We start from the raw sequence: 15,890 nt of genomic DNA on the forward strand, positions 1-15,890 counted from the left end.
CTGGTGGTGGATGGTTTTGTGTCTGAAGGCCTCTCTTTGCCATGCTCTACTGGTGTGACGTCCTCATCCCCAACATCCACAAATTCCAGAGGTACTGAGCTTAGGTCTGCTTTTGTTGCATCCCTGATGTCTTCACTGGAGCACATTAAGGCGGTGAGAGAAATCCCTTCTGGACACAGAGATCCTGGTTTTGTGTCTTTAGATGCTAAGTGTATGCCATGCCATGTCTGTGACCAGGATGTTGTTCATGAATAGCTCCATGACACCATCTAGTGTGACACCATGTAGACCTCCCCTTACAATGCTCTGCTAGTGGTGATGAGCTGGTGGTGGATGGTTTCTCTTCTAGTGTAAAGACCTCATCCTCCACATCCACAAGTTCCAGAGGGACTGAGCTTATGTCTGCTTTTGTTGCATTCCCGATCTCCTCGCTGGAGCATATTGAGTCTGCGGTACACATCTCTTCAGGACATGGAGATCATGTCAAATAAGTTTCTTTCAATGTTGAGTCCATTTCTGTGACCAGGTTGTCATCCATGAATGACTCCATGACACCCTCTGGTGTGACATCCTCTTCTTGCACAGTTCCTGCAGTTGAGTCTTTGTTCATGTCTTTCTCTGTTAAGACTGAAGACGTCTCTTTGCGATGCTCTGCTGGTGGTGTTGATCTGGTGGTGGATGGTTTTGAGGAAGGTTTTGAAGGTTTCTCTTCTGGTGTGAAGTCATCATCCTCCACATCCATCAGTCCCGGAGGGCCTGAGTGTAGGTCTGCCATTGTCGTATCCTTAATGTCCTCAATGGAGCACATTGAGCCAGTGGGAGATTCTGGACATGGAGAGCCAGGTTTCAAGTCAGTACCGTATGATTGGCCAGTCTCTGACTTTTGTTCCTCAGCTTCCCACCTGGATATAGAGTGTGTTAGCTCATTCATATTAGCAGCAGCCCGATCCAGTGTCTCTGAGACAAGCATGCTGGCAATCTCGGAGGTCACTGATGTCGTTGATTAAGCAGAGGAATCCGTCTCCTCACTTTCACTGCTGGAGAGTCTGGAGGTTGACCCTGTCTCTCTATATTTGACATTTTCTGCATCATTCTTCATTTTAACTGGATCCAGAGGGCTTTGTTTGACATTTTCATTCTGTTGGGGGAAAAACATATAGTATAAAAATGTTGAGATACAGGTCCTACTAGTTCTACTGTTGCTATCACCTGTGGAGTGACTATACAGTAAATGACCGGAGGACTTCACAATTGTTCATTTGGTTGTTTGCAGTCAGTTTCTGTTTATCCACCTCCTACACCTAAAATCTCACACAACATGTTAGAACACAACATCTGCTTTCTTATTCCTATATTGATTGATTGTTTCATTTCTTTTTTACAAATGATATGGTCTCATGAATAGTGTTTTTTACTTTAAGGCAGAAGCAAAATATACTTTAACTACTGGGTTTCCAGTCATCCACCTGTGTCTGTTGAACAGATTTTTTAATCAGTACAGCTGTCATCACCAGTTGGCTTGTGCTTCACTAATTGATTTTCCTACACATTGTAGCATTTTTGCATTTTACAATTCTTCACATTTTTAACAATTCTTCTCTACACTACTAAGTCTATCTATTTACAAGTGTTTTACATTTTATGGTCACTTGTTATCACGACTGAAGTCCCACACTGAGCCATCTCCATTCACTGATGATACTGTTGGGTGGTTTAATCTAAAATAATGGATATTTTATGTACTGGTCGTTGGTTTTGTACGTCAACTCTTAATCTGAAAAGTAACTGTAGCTGTAAAATTATTTCCCTCTGAAATTAAATTGAAGTAGAGTAGAGATATAATGTAGCCTGGAAAATATTGAAGTAAAATACAATACTTGATTTAGTTTGTTAATTGATACCTCCTTGTGTTGAGACATCTTTTCTTTCTTATTTTTTTATCTTTCGTGTCTTTCTTTGTAATAACCGCCCTGTCTACATTTGAAGTGATAAATTGTCTTTGTGTGGTTAAAATATTCTCAGTTTAACGTCCAGGACTGAAATTAGGTTCTCTGTGAAGATTCTCTGTCTGCATTCTAAATGATGGAACATGACATCATTGAGAGAACCTTGCAGTTCTGTTCTGTTCTAACTGCTACACAAATATGTACATGTAGCATTTTCAATTCCCTAATAAGAATCAAGCCAAGCTAAGATTAGACATAAACATACAGATGGGGGACAAATTAAGACCTGAAGAGTGGAGAAGCATATCAAATGCAGATGTTTCTGTGCACCAGAGCTCACTGTATGGTTTGGTGAGTTTGAAAGTGACGTGAATAAAGTGCTACAGCCTTTATAGTTACCAGATCTCAACCAAATTACACACCTATGGAAGATTTGGGACCAGCGTGTAAAGAATGCTCTCCATCCACATCATATCAATTTAGTGATGTCTGTGACTGTCAATTGTAAAAAAATAAATAAATAAATAAATTAAATAAATAAAATAAAAAAATCACCCACATATGAACTGATAATCTGTAAAAATTAAAATGAATATTTATTCAAGTGATTAAATTTTTTGTATCATGCAGATGTCAAAGCTCAGACGGAAACTTTCATATGATTTAAATATCTGTATTTGTAGTTTTCACTTCCAACTAACTCTCTCTGAATAGCTTACTGTAATGCTGATCTCTGTCAATCATTTTGAACACACACATACACATAGGTTTATCTTTTTCAAGTTCAAAGCTCTTTTATTTGATCAGAGAACAGAAGAATGACAAAAAAAATTAGCAATGAATTTGACAACTGACAAATGAGGTCTGCTCAGAAAACCTTAATAGGCACTCATCTACATGCTTTGCAGTGTTGGAAATCTGAGAAAAAACAGTAAAATGAAGCTCATATCATCTTTAACTAAACGTTCTGTGTAAAGTAAACCTAATGGGCTGGGACAATGTTAAAAAAACATCATAGTTTTAATATAATTTAGATTTATTCATTAAAATTTTGTCTCCCCACAGTTGCCCACTGCTTGGCATTATGCCAGGACAGTGATGTGTGGATCCGCCTGCCAAATTATTTCTTTCCAAATCTCTGGGGCACAGCCATACTCCAGATCTGACCAGGGGCAGCCTCCCAATCACGGGAATGTATCTGATCCTCCGACACTACCTGCCCTCTGGAGCCACGGCCAAACCTGTGAGGGAGGAGAAACAAAGTCAGAAACCGATTCCATAATTCAAAGCCTTTTTCCATTCATTTAATTTCGTTTCGTTTTGACGTTTGCAGGAACAACCATGCTTTTAATGAAGGAAAAGACTGATGCCTATTTAGTTCGTGCTTTTGCCAAACCCTAACTGTTTTTAACTGATCAGAGCACAAAGAACTGTTACATAGGAGGTACATTAAAGGAAAAGAAGGTTTTGAAAACTGTTTTAGAAAAGGTTTAGTCCCTCCAGGCTGAGAACACAGCCTCCTGAACCACTTTTACTAAGAATCTCAAGAATGATTTCAAAAATGGTACATGTGGCACTTTGTGTAATTTTAAAATGCATGCATGGAAAATAGATGCAAATTCATTTTATCTGCATGTGGTTAGATTGTGTGATTGCACACAATCTAACCACATGCAGATAAAATGAGCAATGAGTCAGTCGAAAAATTAGTCATTTAAGTACGTTTTCATTTTCTGATTCCAGTTTTCAAGTCTTACATAGTAAATTGTTTACATAGTAAATTAAATATCTTTGGCTTTTGGACTGTTGGCTGGACCAACCTTGAGTATGTTTCATTGTGTTTAGATGTTTCACAGACCAAATGATTTATCCAGAAAATAATCACCGGATTATTCTAAAATTAAATGAATCATTAATTGCAGCACTGTCTGCATGGCTTTTACAGTATACTGATGCTTTTAGGCCTATTTAAAAAGTTATGAGTGATGTATGATATTTTTTATTAAATTCCTCATGTAACCCATCAAAACCCAAACATACCTGAGTACTGTACTTGCATTCAATGTCTGTTTTTTTGCAGAAGAATCTGTAAATATTTGTTTTTAATTCAGTGCTGATTGGAAACTGCAATACAGATGGCTAAAATGTTGATTTGCAGGTGATTGTTTTTAAACGAACTGTATGTGTGTGATAAATACACGCTCTGTGATGGCACTGACCTCTGTGGCTGATGGAGTACAGAGTTCCTGGTTTCTCTCTGAGGTCCGAGCAGCAGAGCTCTCAGCACTGTGGTCAGCAGACGATCATCAAAGCTGTTATCTTTGTTTTCACTCTCCTGCAGCACAACAGCATGCACATAAAGAATTTGTTTTTGAATAATCCCCCCCTCAAAAAAAAAACATCTTGAGAACATCAAGAGCCCTAACTGCATTCAATTTTGAGTTGCAACATAGACCCTGGGGGTTATAACTCCAGCCAGTCAGCCATGCTGAGGCAAGGGACCTTGAGATGTAGATATCAGTGTATAAAAGCAAAGAAATGTACCTCATGTCCAGCCAAATTTCCATCCACCCATATCTTTATGCAAAATAATACCCAGATCTGTCTATCTGTGCACGCCACAATGGGAAAACCTTGTATTTATACTCATGATCTGAATCCTCCTCCTCTGACTGTCTGTTGACCCCAGAATATATTACAGTGTATGTCACACTGTTGCATGAAGAGGAGCACTATTTGAAATCTAAATGGGTTGTGTGATTTAGCTTGTCTCACTTGATAAAAGGGCTCAGATTTACATATTTCATCACGTGGAGTGACAGACTTCTCTGAAAATGTTGGCATGACTTCTGACTGTGCACAGAATTTTTCATTCAGTCTAATGTGGCAAAGCATCCTGGCCAGAGACAGACAGTATATTTTAACGCGTAACCATTTGTGCCTGAGATATGTTTCAAAAAATATTTTTTTCAGGTGCCAAAATTATTTTGGCAGATTGGATGTAACATGAATGATGTGGTAAAAAACACATAAACGGTGTTTTGACTATATTTCCTTGCCACAGCTACAGATAAATCTCAAATGACTAAGATAAGAAAATACTAATGATAATATGATAATTAGATACTTGAAATAATAAATTAGCAAGTTAAGTTTGTGAGTAGCTTGTAGTCTCACCAGCCCCAACAGGTGGTCAACCATCTTCTCCTCCGAGCCGGGCAGGATGTCAGTTTTGTCCAGACTGTCTTGGATGTGAAGAGCCTGACTGACGCCAGTCATCGCCAGAACCAGAGCCAGTACAGTCACCACTGCAGCTGTGTCCATGGTCTCAAACTGGAGAGGAAGTCAGATTAATGCTGATGACAAAGGAAGAGGATGATTTTAGTCGTCCTGATTATACCTGTTGGCTCCCAGAGAACAGAGGAAAGGCTCGTCTTGTTCAGGGTTTAAGTGTCCTCTTTGTGCGGTGTTCAGTGGTGGTAGCATCCTCTCCGGGTCTTATATACGCCTCATGGTCACAGGCTGGAGATCCCCAGGAGAACTGGAGAAAGATGCTACTGTACAAAGGGGAACAGGGGACAGGATGGAGGAAAATCCAGCACCAATATGAGACTAAACTAGGTCCATTTAGTAGGATCAGGGCATTAGTGATGACTGAGGACCAGAGTGCGTTATTATGTGGCCCTTAGGGTAGTGCAACACAGCTCTCCCAGTTATTAAACAAATAAATCCCTGCAAATGGACTCTGATCCACTAGCCTCTGTTGTCCAGTAGTCCACACTGCATGTGCAGACAGACAATATGTGAAGACACTCGTTACCCACTTAATAATGCGCCAAAATTAACCAGATTAGTCCTGTCAATTTTAGTGATTTTAGGCAACAAAGTAATGAACCTAAAAAGTATTTTAGAAGCAGAAAAACAATGTAGACACAAAAGAAATGAACAACACAGTGACATGTTTACTGCTTATTAGTTTTTTAGTATTTTGCTCCAGAGCTAATGCTTCTAAATTAGGGGATGTATCCACAATATCACATCACACCTGAGGGTTTTCAATAGTGTTACTGATTAATTAATCATTGAAGGATCAGCCTCTGAGTTTGTATCTTTACGGCATCTAAGATTAATGCCGTATATTTTTAGTTTAATTTTAGGGATTGTTTTGCAAGTGTAGGCTGAATTGTCTGAGATCATGTTGAAGATAACCCACATGTTCCCCATAATATTAATTAAAAAGTGCTTCACACATGCTTTCTCCAAATGATTATTGGCATGAATGTAAAGCTCACTATGACTCAACGTTATGGGTCATCAAAACCTTTGCTTACACAGTAGAAGAGGCTTTTTTTCTAACATGCTGATGAAGGGATTTCATTAAGAAGTTTCTTCCACAAGGGAAAGAAGCCTTCATTTGATAAATGGCATCTTCCTTCATTTTGTTAATTACACACGAAGACAACGTTAAGCTTGATTTGTGAGAGTGACACAGGCTTTATTAGTGCCAAATGTGTGTGTGTGTGTGTGTGTGTGTGTGTGTGTGTGTGTGTATTGCAGTTTAAGCGGATTGTCACCCATTAGGCACTTTGATGGGCCAAATCTGTTGATGTCTCATCCAGTGTTAGGGAAGTGACTAATTATCTCACACACACACACACACAAACACATTCGTTCTAATTGTCCCTGTTTGACTGCCATGGCAACCAGAATGACATCGGAAGGGTTCTGAGGGGAATTTACTATAATAAGATCATAAGCTTTTGGATCAGAGAAAAATCGAATTCACTCACTCTGAAGGGAGAATAAAAAGTAACATTTATGTTTAGTCTGTTTTGCTTGAGATTTAGTTTTTTTTAAACAGATTGACCCCATTATTATGTACACGCGTACAGTCTAATGCAAGCAAGGAGTAATTTTATGATGGTTGTAAGGTTTAGTTTTTGTTGACATTGTTTTAGACGTGTTAATTCAATTATGCATTTTAGCAGGGAGATCATAGTTTGTGACGTGTTGCACTGGACTGCATTATATTGAGGTGTTTCTGATGTTCTGCCCTTCTCATGTATGTAAATAGGCTGGAAAAAAAAATTAGAAACACCTCTCAGTATAATGTAGTCCAGTACAACACCACCTTTAACTGTGACCTCAGCAATAAATATATAATTGATTTTATACAGTACCGACAATGTCAACAAAAGCCAAATATTAAAAACTTTGTAAAGGATGAATTTATGGTACATCTATTGTATTGAATCGCAATAGATTGTACAGGTGTACCTAAAAAAGAATAGGCGTAGGCTACCTAATTGAGAAGTACAAATGCTGTTATAGGCTACGAAAATAAGATCACACAGTAGGTTGGTGTAGATTTGGTTCACAACCATGACTTAATCCCCATCTTCTTTTGCATACATCATCTGCGGGCAGAGTTAAAAAACATCAAAGTGTCATTATATCAACAAACACGCATTGACATGAGACATAGAAATATTACATTACAGTTCAAACAGTTGCTTTTACATTTCTTGGTTTTTAAAGGAATAGGAACATTTTGGGAAATACGCTTATTCGTTTTCTTGCCAGTAGAGTTGTTTCGAACTGAGACATAAATAACAGTACCAAAACTAATAAACAGGTGCGAGTTTCATACTCTTCGACACTCAGACCAAAACTAATAAACAGGTGCGAGTTTCATACTCTTCTATATATATCTATATATAAATATATTAATTTCTATTCTCCCCAGATCTGGAGAAGGTCATCTATGCTTATATCCAATCTTTTTTTCACTCTGGTGCAGCTCTCATACAAAGACAAAAATCTCTCTTTCACACTGGTTCAGCTGTATGCATGCATGTATGCATTTTATCTGGACTTAAAGGAAAAGAGCTGTGTATGCCCAATTTCATCATTTTCCTGCTGGAAGCCAGCTAGAACAGGAAATGGGCCATCATTACCATGAAAATAATAATGCAATTCTGTTCAGGACAAGTTATTATCTTGTAATTGTTTTGTTCCATACTTCAAGTTACAACATTTACATAGTATGTAAGTAAAAGAAAAAGCCAAATAGTATAGACATGATTCAGTTTTCAGACTTTTGCCTCCGCCCGGTGTTCTCTGAAGGAACTGCAGGTTTGACTAATCAAATGCTGCAGGATAACTACACTGCTCAAAAAAATTAAGGACTCTTAAATCAGACATCAGATATTGATGAATGAAACAGTTCAAAGTTCAGATTCTTTGCTGTACATTGTATAATTCGTTGAGAACAGAAATGACATAACAACGGTCAATGGAAACCAAAATCACCAACCGACTGAGGAGGAGTTTCAAAATGACACATTGAAAATCAAAGTTAAAAAATTGAAATCACAGGCTGATCCAACTTGCGTGACTTTCATCACAGCAACTCATAATGTGACTCAGTAGTGTGTATGGCCCACATGCCTGTAAGCGCTCCTGACAATGTCTGGGCATGCTCCTGATGAGATGGCGGATGGTGTCCTGCAGGAATCTCCTCTCAGACCTGGTTTAGGACATCAGTGAGCTTCTGGACAGACATAACGTCTGGTGAAAGTGAGGGCCAGTCAATGCCTTCGTAATCCATAAACTGCCTACACACTCTGGCCAAGTGAGGGTGGGCATTGTCCTGCACCAGGAGGGACCCAGGGCCCACTGAACCAGGTCTGACAGTGGCTCTGAGGATTTCATCCCAGTTCCCAACAGCAATCAGGGTGCCATTGCCTTGCTCGTGGAGGTCTGTGTGACCCTACAAGGATATGCCACTGTAGACCATCACTGACCCACCGCCAAACCGGTCATGTTGGATGATGTTGCAGGCAGCACAGTGTTCACCACGGTGTGACTCTTTCACGTCTGTCACATGTGCAAAGTGTGAACCTGCTTTCATCTGTGAAGAGAATGGGGAGCCATTGGCAGACCTGCCAATTCTGGTTTTCTCTGGCTAATGCCAATTGAGCTGCACGGTGCTGGACTGTGTCTGGCCCACATGCCAGCCTCATTTTGTTTATTTCTTCAATTTGGTCAAAAACATGCACACCGGTAGGATCCTGGAGGTTCTAGGCCCTGTTTCAGAAAGCAGGCTTAACAAACTGAGCTTATCCCTGAGCTCTGGAGTAATTGAGCCTGAGGTGGGAAACCCTGAGTTTCCCTCATCTCAGGCTCAACATACTCAGAATTTTCACTAATCCCGCTTTCTGAAAAGGGGGCCTGGACTACCTGTGCAACCTGAATGGGCTAAAGGTACCGACTCATGCTACCACTGGTGACAAGGACACTAGCAACAACTGGAGAACCATCAGTCAGGAAGGATACTGAGAGAGCAGTTGTCTATGGCCACCGCCTGCAAAACCCTTCCCTTTGTGGGGGTTGTCTTGCTGTCTTGCTGTTGCCTCTTCAGTGCACCTGTTGTCATTTGCACCAAAACAGGTGACATTGATTTACATGTTATAATGTGATGATTAAGTGTTCCCTTAATTTTCTTGAACGGTAACTGCTGTACAACTAGATAAAATTCAACTGAGAATGACACCACGTTTTTATCTGATGGGTTTATTTTGTTTCCATTTATTTTATTTACAATGTTAAAACAGTGCAGCCAAACATAAAATAAATAAAACACTGAGTCATGACAACGGGGGGGGCATCAGAACAGCAACAAGAGCTTCATGCAGCTAATACAAGATTGTCCAGCAATACCTAAAAAAAACATGCTTTACAGTCATTTCATCGACCAAAATTAGATCCAAAGAAAGTTTCTTTGGTTCCTTGCTGACCTTTTTTTTTTTTTACTCTTCTAGATCTTCTCTCCTCTCTTCATGTTGTCTAAGTGTTTATTTTGATGCTTCAGGGCAGCCTGATCTAATTTGTAAGTTGTCTTCTGTTCTTTACCAGAAGCTCCCAATCTGCTACTTTTACCACAAGGCACTTGTATGCAGTTACAAATGTCAGTACTGAAATGAATATACGATCTTACCCTGGCTAGTATGATTGTGAACAGTGCGACAAGCAGGTTAATATAATCCAACTAAAAAGTTTGAAAACTATTTATACAAAGATCATGATATCGTCTGGTGAAATATTTGTACATCTCATTAAAATTAATAAAGGTGGGGGACACAGGTGTTAATTTTTTGGACGTATCTATTTCAGTCATTCTGATTTAAATTGAGATCATGTTCTCACACATAATCCTTTTACACACTGGGGAAATGTATGTCCTCATAAGCCTGGACATCCATTCAAAACTCAATATTTGGTTCAGAAATGTAAATGCTTACACTGCAAATGGGCAGACCATATGTTAAATGTTGCTTCACATTTCTGAGATATTTGCTTTGAGATAACAGTGCTATGCCCATGACTACCATAAGGTGTATTGTGGTTTTCTTGTTATTCTTCAAGTTCACTCAGACAATAAACTATTGATGTAAGGTACATTCAACTGACATTTTAACATTTAAAAATTAAGAAGACATTGACACAGAAAAGTCTATGTTTTTAGGAGGCATTCGTTTCCTTGAATAAGTATATACAAAAACCACCTGGTGAACTTATTTAATGGCTTTTTCAGCCAGCACAGAGCAATCAGCAAGCCCAGACAACAACACATTCAGAGTTCTGCAATCTTACTTTACTGATATCTTACATACTGACATTTCCCAATGTTTACCAGTGCTAACTAAAAGAAAATCCCAAAACATTATTTATATAAAAAACAAATGCATTTTTTCATTGCCCTTATCAGTCGTCTTACAGTAGTTAAGGCAAAAAGTAGTCTTTGTCACGGGCAGTGGCTTCATCAATGTCCAGTGTGTCTGTATAATATTACACTGCATGTTTGTGCATTCATGCATGTCTTAGAATTTTCTGTCCTCCAAAGTTGATGACAGACAGTGAAGTCCATGTGAGCATCAGCGCTCCATCTGCAGACTGTAAAACATATTGAGCAGCTAGACTGGTTCTAATATTGTTGCTGGCCTTCAGTATTTACTGTAAAACACTGATATAGATGCACAGTATAAATAGACCATCTGAGGCCAGCCATCAGCAGGCATCAGCATGGGAGAATATAGATCCAGTCTCAGTGTAACAGGCCACCAATATGCCAGTACTGACACAGCACAGTGTGCACAAGATGTAATGATCTCAGACTATGTGCACTTTATTTTAGTCCGTTAGTTCCAATGCAAAGACAGAATGAGAGCCACACATGGTGATTTGAATTAATTCAGTCAGTCAGTGCTTCAAAGCGAGTTATGATGTCCCGTCGCTCCAGTGCGTGGCCCATTCCTTTTTATGGACAACTCCTGACTTCTCAGTCTGGAACTGTGGCCGGTCCTCGCGAGGAATCTTCACCGCGTGGTACTGAGGCAATTTGTCTTTGTAGTGGGCCCGTTGGAAGAAGCCACACTGTCGGCACAGGAAAGAGGAAAAGTAGATAGGAGTGCAGAGGGGAGGGGTAGAAATGAAGGAACAAATTAACTGATGTCATATGCGATTGCAAATCACCTGGATTTGGTTTTCCTTATTTCAAAAGATAAGATGGTCTACTTTCCAATAACATGCCTAGTAAGAGACTTCCATTTCATATTAAAAAGAATCCCATTTATTCTATTAAAACAATGTCTTTTAGTTCATCTGAGACAGATGAGAAGAAAAACAATATTATCTCATGTCCTTGTGCAGTCAAGGTGACATTTAAAGGCACATTCGCCCAAAAAGCACATCCACATGCTCCACATTGTGTCAGTCTTAAGTGTAACACACCAACACGTTGCCAAAGTGCCAGAAAAAAAAAGCACACATACTTATATTATCCTATATTATTATTTAGAATGACAAGTTGATTCTGGCACCTGAAAAAGCCAGTTGGTCAAATAGGAGGGTTGAAAAGAAAAAGTGCCTCACATCATGAAAATCAATAATCTTAATAGACTGGTGCCAGAATGAACAAATTTACATGAAATGTTAACAGCAGAGGTACAGCGCACAGCACAGCAGGCATCTGAAAGCCCTGAGGGAGAAATGGCTGGATGGTGTTCAAAAGGCACAGATTAAAAAGACAAAACAATGCTAAATAAATTAATCAGTTTGAAATTAATTAATACAACAAAAACAGCACATTTTTGCCATCCATTATCTAACAACAGAACCACAGTGGCAAACGTGTGTAGGTTGTTTCAGCCAAGTGCCTGATTGGTTAAAGACAACTTGTAATAATATGAATAAGCACATCTTGTTGCATTGGTAAGATAACTATAGTCTTATTGCTAAACCCCTTCCCTGAACAACGATTGTCCAGTCATAGCTTATTAACTGCAGGCACATGGAGTCAGCCAAGCATGTGGTTCTAGTTGCAGATATATAAGAATTTCGTAAAAAAAAAAAAAAAACACAATAGTATGCCTGGCTTAACTGCTACCCACAGCATTAGCTTATCCACTGTGTAATATTTCCTCACTGTGTGCAAAATGGTCCTGTTCCAGATGCTAGTAGGGTTTAGGCTAACATTAGCAGCTCTTATGGTCTGAGCCGTTGAGAACACTAACTTTTTCTGGGACATGTAGCTTTAGCCTCTGCCTTTTAGCACAATACGTGTAGCACGATATGTGTAGCACAATATGTGTAGCCCTCAAGTGCATTGTTAACGGATTGTTAGGTTCACACATAAGTCTGCAGACTCAAAAGCTGGGAGATTTACCTCTTTTACAAGGTTCTTGTTTTAAAACGAGTCTGCTGGAACATTATAAACTCAGACAGAGAGCATTTTAAACCAACTCAGCTAATTTTGTCTTTCTTTCCAAAGTATACTTGGTGTAATGTTGATAAATCTGCCCATTAACACTGTAAACTGCATGTGTGCCGCACACTAACAGGGCAGGGTTTAAAGAATTCTCAATTTGAAGATGTTTGTTTGGAATCTGCCTCTGGGAAATAGTGATTTTTTACTATTTTTAAAACAATTGGAAATAGTGTTTAAATATATAAATCTGCCACCAGTATCACTACTTTTGTTTTTAAGAGTGCCAAAATGTGCCAGTATTTAAAACTGTAATGAAGACCACCAGCCACACCTGAGTGGGTCAAGGAACAAAGCGATTGTGGGTGAGAACTTTTACCGCTTGGAGGGAGAGGAGGAGGGGAGAGCAGGTCAGAGTGAAATGTTCTTTATATTATAGTTCTGATGCCTGCTTCTCCGCCTCCGAGGGTTGGACCCCCAAATGGGCACGGTAGTACTCCGTCTCATAGTGTCGGCTCCGCTCACTGCGTTTGAAGAACCCACACTGGGCAACAGATCACCACAGGGAAGTGGGGGGGAAACAATGGGAAATGAAATAGAAAGGGGATTTAGGGATAGTGAGTCCCCAGATGGAATTGAGAGAAGACAAAACAAAAGGGATCACACACAGAAGTACAAAAGAGGAAAGGAACAGATGAGTGAGCTGGAAGGAATAAAATGATTATAGGATAGAACAGAACAAAACAGACAGAAATAAACAGACTACCATGGATGAGAAAATGCCAGTGATAATGGCCTGAGAAGATAACAGGATGAAACTACAAGGACCTCTTATTAATCAATATTTGCTATTAAAGCAAATCTTAAGGGAGCACAACAAGTGTTCATGTTAGTATTCCACCTTGACGTTTATCAGAATATTTAATGACGAAATATTCATTATTTTTGAACTTTGACACATAGGACAAGAAGGTGCACAATTGTTAAGAAAATGCAGTTACATTCAGGTATCCTGTGTGTTACCTTCCACAGTAGGCAGACCAGCAGAGTCAGCAGCAGGATGCCTGCCAGGACGGCTATAAGGATGATCCACCATGGGATCCAGTACTGATCAGCGAGACCAGGCTCAGGATAGATCATCACTGGAACCTGGATAGGAAGTGAGGATGCAATTGAAATGCAAAATTGAAAGAAAAATACAAGATATCATCGCGGGAGGTTTGTGATGTATTAATCAGTGACACACCTATACTGATAATAGGTGAATTAAAAAGAGTTTTAAAATGTGCAGATTAAGCATTTAAGTAAAACACTAAGAGACATTTAGTGAACAAAATTCCATTACAATTATTTTGAGGATATATGTTCTATGAACTGAAGTGTGCTGAGTACCTGTGCAGCCGCGTCCTTGAGGACCAGGTGTTTGATGTTAGACTTCACAGTGATGTTGGCTCTAACCAGCAGCTCCAGAGCACTGACTGCTGCAAACTCCTGAAAGACAGAGTGAGGAACAATAATAAAAACTTGGCAAATAGCTAATAAGTTATATATATATAAAGTAAAACTGAACAAAGCACAGTCTTGGATTAGTGCAATAATGCAGCTATCATTCATTCACAGCGACTGTAACGGCTGCACAGAAGTTGAGATGGAGAGTAATGCGCAATAAGGTGCTGATGTATTGATGACAGAATTTTTTTTTTTTTTACTTCTATGAAACTGCTGTTCCACAGCCTGGCGTGGATCTTGAGGACAGCCTGACCAGAGAAGCTGTGGAGGGGACACTGAAACAGGACACAGCGTGCCGACCCCAAGAGACAATCCTGGAGGAAAAAAGGACAGCCAATCAACCAATTTGCTGGAAGCAGCTTTAAAAGTAGTGAAAAATAAAAGTAACATAGCCTGCATCTTTTCTTTTGTGCTTCTACATGTTAGGTGTTTAGTAGCATGTATGTGCAGTAGCAGAAAATCAACAATACATGGATTTGCATTATTTCCTAATTTTCCCTCCGTCTCATTTCCTGTGTTTCAATCTGCTTCTCTCTCCTCTTGCCTTCTCTCTTCTTTTCCCTCTTACCAGTTTAAGCGACTTGCGTCTCTCTGAAGCTGCCACGGCTGGGGTAGTTCGTCCCACGCTGCCTTTTGTCATCACTTTACCTTCCTCCTCTGGGTGGGAGCGGCGTGTTCGCCCAGCCTGATGAAAGTGACACATTCATACAGCCAGAGAACAATACGTCTCAAAAAAAATGGTCGATTTATGTTTACTAAAAAACATTACATTGGCAGTGTGGTCATGACATAACATTGTAAAAATGTTGAACAGGAGGATTATGATGCAATTAAAGTATTGGTGACCACTTGTTAGTTCACATGCAACTGCATCCACTGATTTAATGTTTCCATTACTTTTCTTTTCAAACCACTTTGACTAACTGAATGGAAAATGTTATATATTTATGGAAAAAAGGGAGTGTTTTTGTTGTATAAGATGCGTATTCCAGCATAAATTCGTGAATTTTCTCAATTAATACCTGAAGCACTGAAGATATTTTCTACTGCTTTGTATTATTTTATTCTATTTTGTATCAACTGGAGTGGACTGGAATTTAGATCCACTACTTACCATCTGATTGACAGGCTGTGGAAATTCGGCACTTGAGGAGCTGTGGAGCTGCAGAGGATTAAGTGCTCCTATTGGGGTGCAGTGTGTGTCTGGGTGACCCTCAAACTTCAAGCTGGCAGGATACAGGAGCCATTTCCCATTGGCCAGCTCGTAAGGCCACATGATGTTGAGGAAGGCCGAGCCGAGCGTCTGCAGAGCTTGCCCAGGATTAGCGACCTGCGAGAAGAAACTGTGATGATTAAGGGTGCTCACCTTTGTCCACATGGGAATCAAAACACACATACAGGAGGGAAAGACCAGCACATGAGGATACACACACACACACACACACACACACACACTCGTTCCTCACCACAAACTCAAAATCCACAGGGCTGCCAATGTCCTCCAGACTGGTCATGGCACTCTCTCCCTTCACTGTCCCACTGAAGAACAGCTGGTGAGGACGAGCAAGCCTACATTGTAAAACATCACATCAGTGGGTTAGACAGCTGCATACACACTCAAGCAGCCTCATATAGCTATCTTAAACCAAAAACAATCCTGGGATTATAGC

At 39.7% G+C, this 15,890-nt stretch overlaps 2 protein-coding genes across 3 annotated transcripts in view; both read right to left on the reverse strand.

Annotated features, from left to right (window-relative positions):
- Positions 1–2,825: 2,825 nt before the first annotated feature.
- Positions 2,826–5,419, reverse strand: npffl (neuropeptide FF-amide peptide precursor like). The gene is made up of 4 exons (XM_046028630.1): positions 5,347–5,419; positions 5,124–5,279; positions 4,166–4,281; positions 2,826–3,187 (listed from the first exon to the last, which is right to left on the reverse strand). Exons 2-4 carry the CDS (start codon positions 5,268–5,270, stop codon positions 3,067–3,069), a joined length of 384 nt encoding a protein of 127 aa, XP_045884586.1. The 5' UTR covers positions 5,271–5,279; positions 5,347–5,419; the 3' UTR covers positions 2,826–3,066.
- Positions 5,420–10,587: 5,168 nt separating this feature from the next.
- The window catches only part of itga7 (integrin, alpha 7), a 33,996-nt gene continuing 28,693 nt past the window's right edge, over positions 10,588–15,890 (reverse strand). For both annotated transcript variants that reach the window (XM_046029111.1, XM_046029112.1), the window contains 7 exons: positions 15,687–15,789; positions 15,335–15,550; positions 14,789–14,905; positions 14,421–14,534; positions 14,104–14,202; positions 13,735–13,860; positions 10,588–11,381 (listed from right to left, as the gene is read on the reverse strand). In XM_046029111.1, the coding sequence (XP_045885067.1) occupies positions 11,226–11,381; positions 13,735–13,860; positions 14,104–14,202; positions 14,421–14,534; positions 14,789–14,905; positions 15,335–15,550; positions 15,687–15,789 (931 nt within the window). In that variant the 3' untranslated portion in view covers positions 10,588–11,225. The remainder of the gene's footprint in view (positions 11,382–13,734; positions 13,861–14,103; positions 14,203–14,420; positions 14,535–14,788; positions 14,906–15,334; positions 15,551–15,686; positions 15,790–15,890) is intronic.

The sequence above is a fragment of the Micropterus dolomieu genome, linkage group LG18, assembly GCF_021292245.1.
Source record: "Micropterus dolomieu isolate WLL.071019.BEF.003 ecotype Adirondacks linkage group LG18, ASM2129224v1, whole genome shotgun sequence".
Classification (NCBI taxonomy): domain Eukaryota; kingdom Metazoa; phylum Chordata; class Actinopteri; order Centrarchiformes; family Centrarchidae; genus Micropterus; species Micropterus dolomieu.